General features: G+C 39.9%; 1 protein-coding gene across 7 annotated transcripts in view; it reads left to right on the top strand.

Annotated features, from left to right (window-relative positions):
* XYLB (xylulokinase) overlaps positions 1-16235 on the top strand; it is an 84001-nt gene extending 67766 nt beyond the window's left edge. For 4 of the 7 annotated variants that reach the window (XM_074897945.1, XM_074897944.1, XM_074897941.1 and 1 more), the window contains 4 exons: positions 1166-1224; positions 5317-5404; positions 7636-7730; positions 15977-16235. In XM_074897945.1, coding sequence (XP_074754046.1) covers positions 1166-1224; positions 5317-5404; positions 7636-7730; positions 15977-16060 — 326 coding nt within the window. In that variant the 3' untranslated portion in view covers positions 16061-16235. Of the gene's footprint in view, positions 1-1022; positions 1129-1165; positions 1225-5316; positions 5405-7635; positions 7731-15976 lie in introns of those variants that run through there. The other 3 variants (XR_012633043.1, XM_074897942.1, XR_012633042.1) reach the window with 3 other exon arrangements.
* Positions 16236-18590: the final 2355 nt, after the last annotated feature.

Raw genomic sequence — 18590 nt, 5'->3', positions numbered from 1 at the left:
CAGTAAAATAGGGTCCCCCATGCAATGCTTTGTCTGGGTCTTAGATTCCACCTGAGCACCTAGCTGTGGGTCTAGAAATGGCATGGTGAGCTGCATCTTGTCTTTGTTTCTAATTCTGTCTTTGGGGCTTTTGTCAGTACGATACTTGAAAGGATAAATGACTATGTTATTTAGGGCATCAGTATAAGTTGACTAGCTTTGCCTTGTGAGAAATAAATTAGCTTTTATTAAAAAGGAGGTTAAGGTAACAAAACAATAACCACAATAAATTTCCCCTTTTAGGAGGGTACACATGATTGTATCACTTACTGTTGTTATAAATCAAGGTAATTAAGTGGTTAGATTTTTAAAATATATGATATCGAAGTATTTATGCATTTATTTTTTTAAGCCTTTGAAGAATTTCAGTGAGATCATTTCGATTACTTGTGTTCATAATGCCTTGCTGAATAGTGTTTATAGATAGATGCATGGCTTGTTGCATGCCATGCTCCAGAGGAGCATGCACACAGATGATAAAGCACAGAACAGACATTCAGGAATGTGAGAACGAAGGGTGGGTTTCTTTAAGGACTAAAGAATGCAGGATAATTTTTTTAAAACCCCCAAAGCTGTAGGTTTGTATTGGATGAAGATTCAGGTAATATTTTGTTGGTGACTTAGACCATCTGTAATTACCTTTTGACACACTTCCTTGTCGTTCAGGTATATAGGAATTGCCCAGGTTTCAGTGAATTCTGACTGTGAACGTCATGAGGAGATAAGTTTGGAAAATACTGCTGATTTTAAGGGTTATCTGTCAGTTTGTGTATATACAGCTGTAAACCAAAACAATCTGACCTCAAACCAGAACTGTAGTATAATAACACTCTGCCTTTCTTATTGTATATATCTTTTGCGAATGTCCCTGACTTTGATAGCACTACAATAACAGATCTGCAATATTTATGTTGCCTCTTCTAAGGAAGTGTTCTAATGTGCCTTGGAAAGGTGGGTAATTGGTCTTATCTCCTTTTTTACAGAAGGTGAATTAGAGGTACAGAGAGAGAGCCCAGACCATCTGACTCCCACCTCCTTGTTCTCACTGCTTGGTTCAGTAGTGCAAATCTTGACAATATGTACTTGTGCACTTTCAGTCTGATCTATGTGTTGTATCGCATTGCAGTGCCCAGAACAAGGATTTTGGCTACTGGTGGTGCATCTCACAATAAAAAGATCTTACAGGTAAGCAGCAAATTAAATCATTTGAACTGAACTTGCAGTTAAACCTGCACCTTTATTTTGGTGTACTGAATCCAGATCACTGCAGCTGCCCAGGAAGGTGTGGATATGGGATTGTGAATCAGTTGCAGGTCTTTGGGGCTTTTCTTCAGGTTTAGTGTAGAAACTTAGCTCAATGCTAATTTTATATTGAACTTTAAAGGTTCTTTTACACTCAACTAGTTTTATGAATGTGTATCTGAAGCACCAGTGATTTCCAGGTCTCATCACTTATATCAAATCAGTCAGCAAAGAAATCAAGAGGAGGCTTGATATGATACCTGAGATTTTTGTAGTTTTTGTAATTCAGATCAGAGTTGGAGGGGGATTTTACTGGAGCTGAATACACAAAAAACCCACACCAAACAAACAAAAAATCCTAAATAAACCCCCTAAGCCTGCCCTTGTTGTTCTGAATATATCTGTTACTTATTAGCATTGTGTCATATATCGGGGGAGGCTATGCTTCTGTACAGTCTGTCCCCCCTCTTCCCACTTCCCTCCTCTGCTGCTGTTGCTGCACATCCAGCCCTGGTTAAGATCCTTCGCCTGTCTTCTTGAGAACAATGTACTGCATGCTCTCAGTTTCCTGCCCATTGAGGTATGGCAAAGCCTTCCTCATGAATGGTGAGAGGCTTCTCACCTGGCTTTTGCTATCACAGAACTGCACATCTGGGTTGGGCTTCATCTTGCCTGAACCCAGTCATCTGTGATGTGATGTCTGTATACAATCTGCCAATCCTGTAATGGTCAGGGGAGATCTGTTCAGTTACAGTGCAAAGGAAACTGGATGATCTTTTAACTTATTAAATGTAGATGTCTTCCTCCAGGTGAGCCAGAGAGCTTTCTGTACTCCACTGACTGCCTTGACAAGCTCCCCTTTAACTAGAGGTGCAGACACAGCCTGGAGCTAGATGTTTACACCAAAAGGCATCTGTCTTAATCTTGGGCTGAGTCCTGGTATTGAAGTTAGTCAACACAGGGTGAATTGCTTTCTGGACATGCCAGTTCCTTTCCGTCAGCTAGAGAGTCTAGAGGACAGCCTCAAATATGTACCATATTCTTTGACAATTACAGTCATATGAAAGGAAACTTGCCTGCTCTGTGAATCCTGAGCTGGAATAAATAGAGGTTGAAGGGCAAAGAGCAGAAAGCTCACTCTCTCCTAAGGCATCTAAAACACATGTTTATATAACCATTGGTTGTGCAGCTGATTGGGACACAACAAATTTGGCATGTTTTGCCTGTAGATGTCACTTCTCTTCATTTGCTTTGGTTATTTTGCTTAGGAACTTGACGTTGGAAAATTAACTGATAGGTTAATTGCTTAAAACATTGGTCTCTTCTGGAGTAATTCTATGAAGGATACATCAGGAAAGAAACTGGATTAATATATGAGTTTGCTTTTAAAGCTGTATCCTTGATTTAGGTGCCCATAGGTTTTCCTTGCTGTGAAATGAAAGCAGAAACTGAGCAACCTTATCATGGAATCACAGACTGGTTTGGGTTGGAAGGGACCTTAGAGATCATCTAGTTTCACCCCCTCTGCCACGAGCAGGGACACCTTCCACTAGCCCAGGTTGCTCAAAGCCCCGTCCAACCTGGCCTTGAACACTGCCAGGGAGGGGGCAGCCACAGCCTCTCTTGGCAACCTGTGCCAGTGTCTCAGCACCCTCACAGTGAAGAATTTCTTCCTTATATCTAATCTGAATCTAGCCTCTTTCAGTTTAAAATCATTACCCCTTGTCCTATCACTACACTCCCTGATAAAGAGTCTCTCCCCATGTTAAACAGCAGTGGTCCCAAAACTGACCCCTGAGGAACACCACTCGTCATTATAACATGTAATTCTGTGACATACACAGCTGAAAAATTGTGGGGATGGGAGAGCGGCGGCTGTGGTGCTTGCTATTCACGTGTAACAATACAGCTGCTTTTAAAACTCATTAGAAGTGTCTTAAAATAATATGATCAATACAGTGTCATCCATTTAATTCAATCACTGGTTAATTGGATTCTCTTTTTTAATTTAATCAAAACTTCAGAAACCATATCAGTTGCACGAAGTATAACAGCTTCCACTCTTATCATGGTCAATTTTGGGTAATTTGTTCCAGGGCTATAAAAGACTATCATTTAATTAATCAGCATTCACTAACTCCTATATTTTACACCGCAAAGGAGGCAACTTAGGAAAATTTGTTAAAAAAGTATAGTAGGGTGGCTTTCTCCATGGTTCTGGGAACCTTTCTATAACATACATGGTACTTGGTTAATAACCACATGAAACACAGTGGAATTTTTTTAACAATAAAACCTCTAACAGTTTCTTTTAAAATTATTCAGAGAGAGACCACAGTTTCAAATTACTTACTAAATATATGGACTTTGAATAATTTTAATTGTCACAAAAGGTAGTTATTATTTGTAGTATTACAGCACTTATTAGCATTCAGTATAGAGTAGAGCTGCATTGTATAAGGCTGTGCAGAGATGCAAAACAAAACAAAACAGACCTCTGTTGTCCAAAAAGAACGTACAATTCAAACTTAAGAAATACAGATTAGAGATGAGATGAAGAAGCAGATGGGTAATGTGCTGAAACAATACAGTAGTATTGGCTGGCAGGATGGGCAGTGGAACCAGTGCTCTGTGACCTTACAATTTCCAGAGGGCTTTTTAATGGATACCGTGATTAATTTTCCATTTGTCCTCTAGCACTGAAGCTCATGTATTGCTCAATGCTGGCTTGCAAACAAAGTTAGGCAATACTGACTTGGCTATCTTACCAGAAGAGAGTTTTAAATGCATAAGCTCAGGCTTCCATTGTATTCTAGTTAGCAGCCAGCCATTTTTGTTTAAAATAATAAAAATTGGTGATTTTCAAAGGTTTTAGTTTGCAGATTCCCCACAAACTTTTAGAGAAAGAGGCAAAATCCTTTAGAAATGTCACATACTTTTTTTTTTTTTGATAGCATGTGTGGATTGAACTTGTTAGTCATCTGTTATGAAGCCTTGGGGCCCATGATCAGTAGGGCTATAAATTCCTGGATTGGGGTTGCAGATCAGTAATCCAAATGGTTTGGATTCCTGGATGCTCTGGCCTTACTTTAGACTTGATTGTACTATTGTAAATCGGGTGATACACTGTTCCCTTTGGCAAAAGTAATAAAACCAGCAGATGTTAAATCTGAATTGTTACCTTCTTCTTGCATTGCTCAGCCTGAGGGGCACTTGCAACCCTAGAGGTGATGAAACCAAAATGGAAAGAGTTTGTTGACAATGTTTATGGAATACAGTTACTGAATCTCCTGTGTCCCTATCCAAATATGTCTTCATTTTTCCCCTTCTGTATCTGTTTTCTTAAACCTGCACTGTGGGGAAGAGCACATGTACTCAGTGAATGTGAGATGCCTGGTGACAATTTCAGTGCAGAACGATGTGTGGTTGAATAACTTTAGTATCTGTTGGATACCGTAACAAATCATTTGCCTGTAAAATTTTCTTTGTATTTCTGAAGCCAAGTTGAGAAGTGTCTTGGTATACTTTCATAGCTAAAGATCCCTTGAACACAGGAAAATTGTAGCAGACCTTCATACTGCTGGAGTTTTTCTAAGAACTGAGGAGCCGTGACTGGTTCCTCTTTCCTTCCTTCCCACTTGGCTCAGCCATAAGCAGGATGACAGAAAACAGGCACCAGTTGTGGGTCCCTGAGCAGATCTCCTTGCCCCAATGTAAGCCTTTGGCATGGGCTGATTTGGCTTATGAGGGAGATGATGCTTGGACCTAGGCTCCTCTGAATTTTTAATAGAGAGACCCGGAGAGAAATGAGACTTTGTTTCCTGGCTGCATTTACATCTCTAGCTCAGATGTACCAATACCCTGGTGTGTGACAAGTTCAGGACTCATTGTTGCCTGCAGTGCTTCTTTCCGTGTGTACCCAAATGCTTGGCTGAGGTATACAGTAGCTATTTGTTTTCCTAAGCAATGATAGGGGATTGCTTATCCCTTGTCTTTCGTGGACATGCATAACCCATGCTCTGGTGTACTTCTCAGGTCCTGTCTGATGTGTTCAACGCACCAGTGTACACTATCGATACTGCCAATTCTGCTTGTTTAGGAAGTGCTTACAGAGCAATTCACGGTAAGACTGTAAGGAGATACTTCTGAGAGTTCTGGGCATTTAATTTCAGTTGGTTAATACTTGGGATTAACATTACTGAAAATGAGGGGAGAATAAAGCTATGTGAATCTGACTGGAAAGTGACGCAGGTCAAAGAGGGGTTTTTGCTCTTAGTACACTTGGATCAGGCCCAAGAATAACATTTACATTATAATTCAAGTCTGGTGCCTGCTTCTCAACCAAGGAATAGGGCCTTGAAACTGTTGATACTGACAGGGAAAGATCTAGGACCTTAATGTGTTAAGTTGCTAAATCCATGTGCTGCTCTTGGACGAATACAGCCAACTGAACATGTTGGTGTAGCTTGCTGCCCCAATTTGTGGACCAGGCTGGATTGTCTGGTCAAACCAAACAAAAGGTCAATTCTAGCAAAGAAGATCAGAGAGGGTGGAGATGACAGGACTGGCAATACTGCTGGCCAAGTAAATGTTATTAAACCTTATATGTATCTTCCAGCTTTTAAACGTCAAGATGCAGGATGTGCAAGGTGTCCTGGGCTCCGTGCTCAAGTATGCACTTTCTCTTGTAAAAGTGTAAATCTTGGGATACTCTTAGGCTGACCAGTCATTTTGCTTGCTGTACTACATCACTTACTATAATGCAGCAGCCCAAGTCCCAGATTTAAAATGTCAATTAATTTGATCTATGAATGCATGCAGGTGTATGTTAAGGGTGGGCCATCAGCCATTTAAGAGTTGAATCCCAGGCAGGAAATTTTATTTATGCATTTTAAAGCAGCTTCTAATACCTAAAAACAAAACATGTATCAAATTCCAGAGTCCTTATTTAGGCCGACTTTTGTTAGCCACAGTTTTTCTGATTAGAAGCTTTAGGATTTGGACCTTAAGACATGGATAGCTTCTGTACAGGTTCATGTAAGATCGTGGGGTTGCAACAAGCATGGAAAAGATAACATCAGCCATCAGAAGAAATCAGCCAAGTTTTAATTTTAGAAGCAAATTCTGCTGTCATATTATAACATCTGAAGACTACATGCTCTCTTGCATTTGAAAACAGCACAGAAAATTGCACAGCCAAAACTTGAGTTGATGTGTTTAATGCACACAGCATGGTCTCGTCTTTATTGCCAGAAGAGACACAAAGGTTCTGTCATGCAAAGTATGCTTTTGCAGGACAGTGGAAACAGTGCTGTTAGATTATCAGTATGTTTGAAGCCACAATGGGACTATTTTTCCATCTTGGGGGCCAAGTTTCCAAACTGTTTTTCTCTGTACTCAGACTTTGTCTGCTGTTTCAGAAGCCACCAGAAGCTTCCCAGCACCCAATGCTGCAGGCAAATTCCTTGTCCATGAATGCATGTGAAATGTGGAGCCATCATTAAAGTTTGTGCAGATATTTCGTATGTATGGAAGATGTGTATTCCCTCTGCCAGTTTGGCATATGAAATCTTGAAGCTTGGTTGACAGAGCGTTTGAGTGAAGATTTCAGATGCCATGCAGATAGAGGGACTCCTCAGCTCAGGTACTCCACCAGCCAAGCCCCAGGGGCTTGCTGTGTATGCTTCTAAATGGCATTTCTGATTGATGCTTTCAGCTGACTCATTCTTGGCCAGGCAAAGGAATTGAGTAAAAGTGAAGACTACTAATATAAATGAAATATTGATGGCAAGGGCTCCTTAATAATATTGCAGTGTACATCTTCAAGTAGGGTGTTCCACAAGTAGCCTGGGGTTCTTAGCAGGTATTCAAGAAACTACTGAAATGCTGCAATTCACTTGCAAAGCAAAATGCTGTAGTAGCACAACTCCCCTATTACTCTGCTTCCTTATATATAAATATATTTTATAATTTGTAGCATATTTTCTTGACAGTGTTTTCACTTCCTTTTTTTGTCTAGTCACATTTTGTCCTTGAATTCCTTGCTTCCACATATTTTCTCTGCTGTTTACTGTGTTGATGTAACCATAAATAATTACTGATATTGTTGAGTAGCATTTCTGCTGCTTACCTATTCTCCAGGGTATGAATTGAGTGATTGGCAAAAACTCAATCAGAGAGTCCTAACTTCCTGGGCTAGCGCGTGGGAATGTAAGATCTTCTGCCATTTATCCTTCAATCCTGAATGCTGACCTGACCAGAGGAGATCAATATAATGTATTAATTTGCCAGGGAGTCAAGGCACATCCCTCATCGTGCTTTTTGCATTGATCAGGATTGTGATTCTCATTGCAGGCCTTGTAGCTGAGATGAATGTGTCCTTGGCTGATGTTGTGAAATTAGCACCGGAGCCCAAATTGGCTGTTACACCAACTGCTGGGGCTGAGGAGGTGAGCAAGCTTGGGAATACCATTTTTCTTTTCATTTCCTGTCTTCTTCAAGATGTAGTGGTTTGCTAATTCTTCTCTAAAATAGATTGATTGAAGAAACATTTCGTTACAAAATTCTTGTTCCTTGTTGTAAAGATAGATTTGATTTTGGAAGATCTTTAGTGTTGTAATGGTGCAATAATCTGATTGCTCCATCCAGGTGCGTGAGAGTGATTTTTTTCTAACTGGGTGTGATCAAAGAGCAAAATTGGTTCCTTAAGGGTCAGAAAAAGTTATAAAATAGATTGAATTTGGATATAGGTTGGTCAGGTTGTAACTGATAATATTGATAAAATAATCTTGACTTGTTTGCAGCAAGCAACATGGAAAAAGGTATGGTAACAGTGCCTCCTGGCCTCTTGGAAAACATCCTCCAAAATCCTTCCTGTCTGATCTTAAACAGTTGTCAGAAATTGTATAACTTCATTTGTAGCTCCCAATTGGAAAGCATGCCAACTGGGAGGATTCAGTAGGCACAGATCTTTGGTACCGTGCCCATTCTGGGAATTTCGGTGCATTTGAATGTGAAGCTTGTGCTTTATGGGGTCACATAGGTAAAGTAAAAGAAATAGTCATTGTTCATAACTATGTCGTTCCAGCCCTTGTAACACCAAGGAAGGAATTGTTGTCTCAGGCCTTCCAGTGCAGCCCTGCACCTCTTGCTGTCAGGTGCCAAAGGCCTTAGTTTACAACAGTTTCTGAAATACAATGTCCAGTAATAAATAAACAATACAGTATAGCAAGATTCATAGAGAGCACAAGTTTAAATAACCAGAGGTGAATCCAGCTCTCTCTTCAACTCTGCAGAACTTCTTTTACATCAACACAGCCTTGTGCTCTCCATTTATGACATTTGGATGTGCCCTAACTACAGGCAACAGGGTTTTAAAGCTTTTATTTAAACTGGGAAATTAATGATCTGCCAGAACTACTAACTCCCAGCTACATGTGTAGTGAAGCACCAGATATCATCATGAGTAATAATAGAAATGATCATGCTGCATTGTGCCTGCCAGCATATTATTTAATTATTAACTGAGATGGAGGAGCTCAGTAATCGAATAGAAGTCCCCTTCAGAAATATTAAGACATTGAATAATTTAAACTTGATTGATCTGATCTCATTTACTCAACCTTCCCCCCTCATTTTAAAAGATAAAATAATTAACAGCAATGGCCTGTGTCGTGTGTGTTGCAGCTGAAGCCTTCTGCAGAGAATACATTTCAGGAGCAGATCCCTGGTGTCTGATTCAACCTCACGTTGCTGCCCTGTCCCCACCAAAAATGCTGTCTGCTGAAAAGCTGCCAGGCTGGCTTGTGTGGAGGTGGAGAGTGCTGAGACCTGCTTTTGACCCCTTGGTGCTGCTTCAGCTGTAAAACTCAAGGGCAGGGAACATAGCTGTCACTCACAGGGGCCTTGCAAGAGCAGCAAGCACCTTGTACCCCTGCAGGGACCAAGCTAACCTGACTGGAAAGATCAGTGGGAAATTCATTTACTTCTTTCTATTTTACTGTCTGCATAAAATGGCCTGGAAAAGAAAAGAGTTAATTATCTCCCTCTTGATACTTTTCTTCTCCTTTTCCACTTGGTTAGATCTGGCTCTCATAGCATATCTTTTTATTGGTTTTAAATGATGTACAGCAGTGAATTATTGCCCCAGTAGATAAGAGTGAATAATTGTTGGAGAATGGCTTGCAGAACAAGGCTGTGGGTCTGTGCAGGAGCTGATTACAGCCATCTGAGGTAAACAAAGGAAAAAACCCAGGGTACAGTTATGCTAACAACAGACTGTTATGTTAACAAAGAGAGAAACTGAGGTACACAATGGCCTTGAGTGTGATGGTAAACAACCTTGGGAAAGTAAGCAAGTCAGAGGAAGGAGGATGTTGTGACATACCTGAAATGCCACAAGGGGTTGGGATATTATAATGAAACCTTTTACATGTATCCAATAGATTTGTGAGTAGTGTGCATAATTATAGTTAGTGCTTATATAAGGTGTGATTTCTTTCAGTAAAGTTGAAGCTTGCTCTATCATTCATATTGAATCGACTGCTTGCTTCCTCCGTCCACTGCAAATGATAGAGAAGGTAGTGGCCAAACAACATGTGAAAGAATAACCATTCCTGTGCTTTAGCTTAGCTTGCCAGCTTCATTCCATTAAAAGCAGCTTCTTGCAATTACGTATTCCACGTAATATTTGTTTTCTTCCTGTCTTACAATTTTGTAGTTGATGGTAGATTCCTTGGCTGGTTTCATGGCTGTGAAACTGCAGAAAGCCAGAGGGCCTGTCAGTAATACAGTGTGTTAGCATGAACAGTGCAGTAAAAATTCATAATGTGATGAGTCAGTTTGATTCTGTTTTTTACAGAGCTGCATCTCCCTGTCCATCCAGTTTCATTCTGTTGAGGTTAGAGCCTTTCACTTAAATGACAGTTCTTTTTATAAACTTCAGAGTCATCCTGAGGTTAAGTTCTGTCTCACTGAGGAACTCTTCTGAAAGACTCTGGCTAACCAATGTGAAGTTCCCTGGACCACTTCCCTACATTTTTTGGATGGCCACAGCTAAATCTTGGCAAGGTGGAGAAAAAACAGGTTATAACACAGCAATCTGCTCTGGGTTCATCCTTTCTTCCTGGTATAGGTTGGAGACAACATGTGTTAGATCATTGGAGAGAGGAAAACCCCCTATAGACAGAGTCTAGAGGTCAAACACAACAGTTCGATGTAACTTCGTCTTCATTGCCAAGGTTTATGCATGCAGCAGGGGTTTCCAGGAACCAAAAATGCAAAAAGTGTTTCTTTGATTGCTGAGGGATCATTTGTGATAACGAATGTGATTTCAGAAAGGAAGGACAGGGCACAAAAAACAGCTTCTCTGGTTCAATTAAACTGATGGACAGGTAAAATGGAACAAAGTCACAAAATGGGGAACATATTGCTTGTGATGGGTGATGAATTAGTAGTTAGTGGAAACTGAAGTCCCATACATTCCGACTTATCTGTCAAAAATGTGACTTTATCCTGTAGCAGACCATCCTGCCTTGAAGAGACCATTTCAAAGAGAATAAATTCCTCTCTGTGGCTATGATCCTAACTCTCTTAGCTGAACCTGATTTCACAGTATATTTGTAGGGTGTGGGGGCTCACTTGAGCTTGTTTCTAATTCTGTCGATACCCAAACAGGTCATAAGATATTCTGGCGGTAACCACCATGGTGATAGTCTTTGGTCACTTACTCAACCTAACTAGCTGAGATCAGTCATCTGTGATTTAAGATGATGAATCCTCCTTCTGTATTTTCAGAATAGCAAAAATTAAAGAGTCATCTCACCTCCTCTCCCCCCGAGGAGAAAGATTAATCAGAACCACTGAGCATGACAGAAATAACCAGGAGATTCTAGAGTAATAAATACATGATAACAGACAGAAAGGATCTATTATTCCAGCATTAGAATTCAGATCTATTTTAGTAATCTCTTAAAACAGAGATGGTTGTCTACTTGGTTAATTAAGCAAAAAAGCATGAGAGAGAACATGATTGTCTGGAGTTGATCTCTTGTCGTACAAGTTGTGTGCCTGTGACATAGTGTCCCATTTATTGTAATATTTTCCTGTAGGGCTTTGTAGGGAGAAGATGTAGTGCAGTTCACTACCTCTGGATGTGTAATTTTTGATTGCATTATTGACTCTAGTGAGATGTATTAATCCTGCAAAAATTCAAGAAGGGAAAATGTAGACCTAACAGGTTTTCTTGACTTTGGTGAATTGCCTTGTAAGTAGGTAGATTTATAGAAGTGACCTTATTACCCAGGAAGGTTATAATGACCTATTTATTGATGTAAAATAATGATATTTTTGTTGAGTTAGATTTTGGAGGGGAGAGGTAGTTTCCTAGGATTGGTTTAGGTTGGTAATTTAGTGCCAAGTAGGTAATAATAATACGACAAAAATGTAATAGGTATTGATGGGAGTTTGATTAAGGTGATTTGTGTAGCCAATATTTTTTTAACCTATTAAACTGATTAAGATAGGCTTGCAGATTGAATATCTGAAGTAAATAAAGTAACTGTTTGAGGTATGGTTCCTTGGAGCAGTCTTCGGAGTATTTCAGGAAACTGTCATATTCTTTCTGCTTTACTAGTATTCTTTCTGTGTTAAGAAAGGTGAACAACTGCTGTGATTTAAAAACAAAACATTTGTAACTCTTGATTTCTTAAGAAAATCTCTGAGTAATTTGAGTTTAGTGGGTTTTTTTTAAAAAAAAGAAGCTATCAAAAGGAGCAAGTGTTTGTGAGAGACTGATTAATTTTAATCTATTCAGGGTAGGTTAAATGTACTCGGTAGATTAAAATTAGATAATCATCAGCATCATCTTTGTAAGTTGTAAATTTTGAATTGCTCCAATCATTGGCTAACGTAGTATTGCAGGAGATAGAAGGATCCATGTGGATTGTCACTTGCAGTAATAATTTGTAGCTGGTTTTGCTTTTAGAGGGTGGCAGGGATAAGGTAAATGGTAAAAGCTGTGTTGAGTTCATAGGCTGGTACTATGGTGAGATATAACATAGGATAACATATTTGATTTAGACTAGAGAGCAAGGTAACACCTATTTGAATGGATTTTCCAGAGAGAGCAGGTTAAGTTATTCTCTGTTATAATGCAGTATTTATCACTGACATTTTCTTAGTTATTTGTGGGACGGACGGAGCATGGCCAGATTGTCCAAGGAGAGAAATTTAGGGTTTGTAAATGAAGCCATCAGAGTACTGCTGATGTGGAGTAGGCTATAGAGATAAGCAGGAGAAAAAGTCGTAATACAGCAAAGACAATTAAATTATGGACAATAATAAGGTTCGTGTTGTGATACATGTAATTACTTTTGTTGAATATCATGGTTTGATATATTAAGTTTGAGGCTATGACAGAGAGGGGGATTTATGTTCTTGAGTTTTTATGCATCATTGAGAGTTCTTTATTCCCTTTGGACCTCAATTATAAAAATAAATCTGTATAATTGCCTCAGGAAAAAGACTCCTGGAATCACTTAGGAGGAGTTGCCCGAGGTTTTGTGGAGGCAGTTCAGTCATGGCAGACGTGGAGAAGCATCCTTCATAGACACAACTGTGTGCGTGCTCAGGCCATGTTCTCGGTCAGTGCAGTTTGGCTTTTCTTCACTGTACTTCATGGGAGCTGCACTGCTTTGGCCCCAAGCTTCAGCTGGTGTCAAGCTGGCATGTAAAATACTGCTTGTGAAAAGCTTGTAGTACTGCTGCGCTTATCAGCCATGATATACTGGTGGTATTACAGCCAAATTCCCTGAGGAAGAGGGATTTAAGACTTTGGCTTAGCCCTCTGGACTGCACTGCTTTTTACCCCAAATAAACAGGAACAGAGTACAAGGAATAGTCTTAATTTTTAGTTTGCATTTTTTTCAGATGGTCCATAATGCAGCATTCATTTACGCCTAATGGCTGAGAAGCTTATTGCAAATGCCTGAATTTTCTCAATTAGCAAGCTAAGTGCTTAAGTCCAATAAACAGGAAAAGAAACTGTACCAGTAAATGTGGTTGTTCATTTATTTTGACACATTTTAATTTAGAGTGATGTATTAACAATAATACTTCCCAGCCTTCTACTAAATGGTCTGTTGTGTATTTTGTAAAGATACTGCTGGGTAAGTAATATGGAGCCTGCTTTCTTACTGCCTGAGCTCACTTAGCACTGCAGCTCTGTTGTGCTGAATCTTTGCTGAGAAGCGCTTAGGGTTTATCAAATTTACAGAATAGCAAAGTAAGGAATAGTGAAGCTTGATTATAGATGCTTCGGTGAATAAAGGAGCTGTCTTTGTTCGACATTCTGATACTCCCACTATAGCCATAGTTGCCTGCTTAATATTTTGTTTACTCTGATGTGCATATTTAGAAGAAATGGGAGCAATAGTATTCTTTGAGAACATGAAAAGAATATATATTTGTACTTCACTGAGCCCCCAAGGCTCTCATGTAGTTAGTTAAAAGTACCATGCCGAGTCATGGCATTTCATAATAGTGGTGCATTTTATTTTCTAACCCCATAAATCTGCATAGATCTCCATGACCTCAGTATCACTGTCCTGTGGAGAAAAGGAGTTGGGGCACATACATGTTAAATGACTTGCCTGGAGTCACTGAATGAGTCTGTTGCAGAGGTAGGAGTGAGTAGATTTCTGTGTTTTAATCAGTGAAAGGGACTGTAAGACTCAGTCACTGTGAGATGGGTTAAAAACTGTCCTGATGATGCCTTGGCTAGCAGTGTCTCTTTCTGTTTGCTGTAGATGCTCCTTCTCTTCTTCCCCTTCATATACTTAATCTGTTGTATTAGAAATGTATTTTAACTTCTGTAACATCTGGTTGGTAAAAGGGAAGAGTTGATCAAAACAGGCTCCTTTTGCAGAATTTGTCCATTAAGTTGCTCTGACCTGCTATGGTGGAAGTGTGAATGAAGAGATAAATCCAGGTTTCACTGCTCAAACTGAAGCAATCATTCAGGAAGAAGGAAACACAGAAACTGGATATTTTGCCATCAATTGAAACACAAAGTCAAAAGATGCTAATTCTTTATTTCCTAGATGAGAAAACTGATTTTTTTTTTTTTTTTCTTTGATCTGAAAAAGTGTGACTGTTACAGACACTCAGGCTCCTGCTGGACTGTGCATAAAACTGCATAAGAACACCCTGTCTCTTCCTATGGCCTCATAGTTTACACTTGAAACATTTTCTTCCTGAATTTTTCATGCATATACATATACAGTTGTTGGCTGTGGATTTTACCTGGAAAAGGATAAAATGCATTTAAATGCTGGATCTCACTTATTGATGAGAGCAGTAATTCACTTTACTGGGTATGATTCATTATGGCTCTATAACCTCTCTGAACCTGGAGCCAGGAGTGAGACTGCCATGATTATGAATAGCATCAGTACAGAGGGCTTGTAGACTAGACTGGCGGCCCCTAGGATTCATTGCGGCAGGGATATGACCTTATGGCATCCTCCTAAGGGCTGCTCCAGCCTGTACCAGACCCCACACTGGCTCCTAGCAGTCCTTTCTTTGTGTTCAAGCCAGCAAATGAGTGAATCTTGTCAAACTACTGATTTTATTAGATGGACAGTTAAAACCAGAAAGAGGAGATAAGGAAGAAGGTGCATTTCCAAGATCTAGATGTTTTGGGTTGGAGCGAGCAGTAGGGCTAGGCTCTATTCCATCTTTCTGCTATGTAACCTGGTCACATACAAGCAGCTCATCTTCTGCGATATGTCCTGTGATGAATTTGTATAAGAGAGAAAAAAAACAAGGTAACAAAACAAATTCCAACATGAATCTTGCCCATGTTCAAAAGCATGGGGTGTGTTTGAATCTGCAGTTTTGAATGCATTTGAGTCTTGATTCTTCTTTTTATGGTTGTAACAATTCTAGATCTAAACATTCCTGGAGAATTCTAGCTAGGGAAGCACAAATAAGCTACTCAAGATATTTGATGTAGTTGTGGAAAGAAGTTGAGTCTCTATTTGTCTCCCTGGGCCTGAACTCGGAGTTAGGAGCCTGGCCGTGGAGCAGATTGTAGATAAGTCATGGCTGTGAAAGATATGAAGGAGAAAAGAAGCTCAAATAGATATGGGAGTATGAGAGGGGTGGGAGAGGGTGTGTGAAGTGTATTTTAGAAGGCCCTGGTCAGCATATTGGCCAAGGAGGACCTTTCTGAAGGTGGTGTTTGACTGTGCTTATTAGCAAGGCAGAGGAGGAGGGGACAGAGGCAGTGATCCATCCTGAGGTAGCGGAGGGAGGCAAGGACGGAGTTCTGCTTCGGTGATTAGGACAGCTATTATGGAGGGGGCATGTCAGACTGGGAGAGGTGACTTCAGCTGAGCTGCTTCTCTGGAAGTATAATGACTTCTGCTTATGGCAAGAAGTCAGCCACAATATGAACAATCTGTGCATGTCATAAAATTAAGCTGTAAAGGAGAGATGGTAAAAAGAACTGTGACATTTGAAGCAGGAAGACTGCAGCATTTTCTTAAACTAATTAGGGGAAAAAAACCTCAAACCTTCAGGTACCTACTAAGATGCTGCATTTTTCAGGTCTGAAGATGTAGTTAAAAACTGCAGCATGATTTAAAAATCTAATTTTTTGTCCTAGACATATTTATTTCTTTTTCCTTTTTAGATCTATTGTCCACTTCTGAAAAGATATGCTGAGCTTGAACAGAAGGTTGTCTGCAACCCAGCCTCTTCTTGTCTTGCAAAATAGAAGCAAACAAAATTTATAAGTTGGCTGAAGAGCGGACTCCCAAGGAGAAGATCAGAAAAGATTTGCTCAGAATTTACTGGAGTTGTTTAAATCATTTTGTTCCTCTTAGTAGACAAATAATTTTTAAATGTCTGTATTTGAGTGTGTTGGTGGAAAAAATTACATCATGATTGAAAACATGATTAAAAAAGCATCATATTGCTCTGTGTGTTTGTAACTTCAGTTTGTCTTAGCTACTTTTTCAGATCATTGCTGTTTTGGAATAGCTGGATGACAAAGTCAAGTCCCTTGTATCTATGAATCACTCTACTCATCCCTCTCAGCTCCGATTATGCAATCGGGCCAGCTTTTGCATACCTATCTGGCAGAGTATCTCAATTCCACAACTTCTCCTGCTTAAATCTTTTGAGGCTGTCTTTCTGTACATCTGTAGCTTGTTGATGTTTATATCTCTGCCTACATGAAACCAACAGACAACATAAGCACACCAACTTAATCCCATTTTTCTTTAATATGTGGAGATTTGTGGTATGAAGGCTGATTAAAGTCTTTAAAGACTCCATGGAATCCTCAGAGAAGGGGAATTCTTGTTATATGACACTATGGAAAGTCTGTTGTGTGATAAAACACGATGTGTTTGGATTTTATAAATTGTGGAAAGCACAGAGGCCTTATGTGATACAGACGCCATTGTACAATGTTTTACTTGACAACAGTTTTGTAAAAAAGAAAATGAGGGAACAAACATGGGAAGTTTTACACATTTCCTGTCTGTTTCAAAAAGCAGTCAGTTCATCTGCACACTAGTTTGGGGTTATTCTGTTTTCCTTTCCTCCTTCAGGTGTTGTGGCTGTAAAATTTTTTGTGTTGTGCTGAGTGTGACTGCAGAAGTCAGGCTCTGCTCCCAGCAGGGCATGAAGGTCATGTTTTTTGATACCACCAATATCCTATTTCTTTCTCAGATATCTCAGCAATACTGATTACTGTCTTGCTCTGTTGCTACTCTTTCACTTCAAATGTTTTAGTCCAGGTTAAGTAGCCTCTAGCTGAGAAAATCTTAAGAGAAAATACAAGCCAGAAGATCTTTCTAGAGAGATGTGTGGAAGTCACAGAATTTGAATGAACATCCTAAATCATCTGTGCAAGTAGGAACACTTTACTGCACCATTCTGCAGTGCGGGCATCTTTCCCTTAGGATAAAATTTCTTCTGGGAATAAAGCAGACTTAGTTAATGAAAGTGACTGAAGCCTTTCTTCCCTTCTTGTAGAAGTTGTAACGTGCCTAGGGAGTTGCAGGGAGAAGAGGATCTCTTTACTGAGTATTTGAGAGCAAGATTATGTCCCTGCTGGAGCTGGGTGACTCAAATTCATATTCTTCACATTACAGGGGCATAGGAGCACTCTCCCTGTCCCTGCTGTATCTCTGCAGTGAGGGTGGGACCCCTTGCCATGACTCACCTCCGGAGTGGCAGAGGAATGGGCATGTTCCTCCTTTGCTCTCCCTTTTCTATTTAAGTGCTTCATTTGCGAGTACAAACAGTACCTTTTTTTGTTCACAATTGAATAATTATAACTTCTCTTGATATTAGTGTGATTACTCAGGAAGGTCAAGAATTACATTTCCGAGTTTCTAAAGCAGGCTTCTTTTAAGCAATTGCTTTAAAAGGTGGCATTACAAATACACATCTATCTCTTTTATGTGCTTATTATTCTGGGTCCCAAGGTACAGTGCTAAAACATATAATACTTCTCACAGACCTCCACCGTCAGCAGTTGCTTTGTCATTGAGCAAGGCTGTAGAGAGGTACAGAAGGATTCATTAATGCAAGTTAAACAATGCCTACTAGTTTAAGCAGTATTACCACTATCAATTAGTCTTTAGATCTGCCTGGTTACTGGTTTGACATCGAGGTTAACAACACTGGGAAGAGATTCAGAGAGCTTTTTTAGCTTTTTGCAGTTTTGGTGACCATTTCTTGAGATAAGCTCATTTGGCTTATCAGAGTAAGAAGACTGATACCTCTTGTAGCTTTGTGGCTTTATTTGGCTCTGAAATGGAAAATTCAGGGTCAGTTTCTTAGCTGAAGAAGGTTAAAGCTTACATTTCCCAGCTTGTGGCATAGGTTAGAACATTTATAGATAATATATTGGCTTCTAGCAAAGCATATGATGCTGGTAGGACATTGTTTGGATGGTTTAACTAGTTTCTGGGCCTCAGCTGTTCTCTGGGTAGGGAAAAGGAAACACTTCCTTCTCTGTTGAATGGGTTGGGATGCTCTGGTGTGTCCTGCATTAGCGTTAAAACACTTTCCTTGAGGTAGCTGATGCACTGTGTGCTTGCTGCAGGAGTCCCTGAGAAAAGACTGAGATGCAAGGCTCTGAAGGGCCAGGATTTGAGCACCACTGAATTAAAGTATTGCTGTGGTGATGGGTTTATTAGGGCTGGCCTCTGAGGAATGGTGTCTGGAGTATAAATTTATAGACAAGCTCTTTTTTTTCCAGCTCACCAAAGTTGCACATGTTCACTGAC

This window comes from Athene noctua, chromosome 2, assembly GCF_965140245.1.
Source record: "Athene noctua chromosome 2, bAthNoc1.hap1.1, whole genome shotgun sequence".
Lineage (NCBI taxonomy): Eukaryota > Metazoa > Chordata > Aves > Strigiformes > Strigidae > Athene > Athene noctua.
The sequence above is the reverse complement of the archived record's forward strand: the minus strand, read 5'-3'. Positions and strand labels throughout refer to the sequence as shown.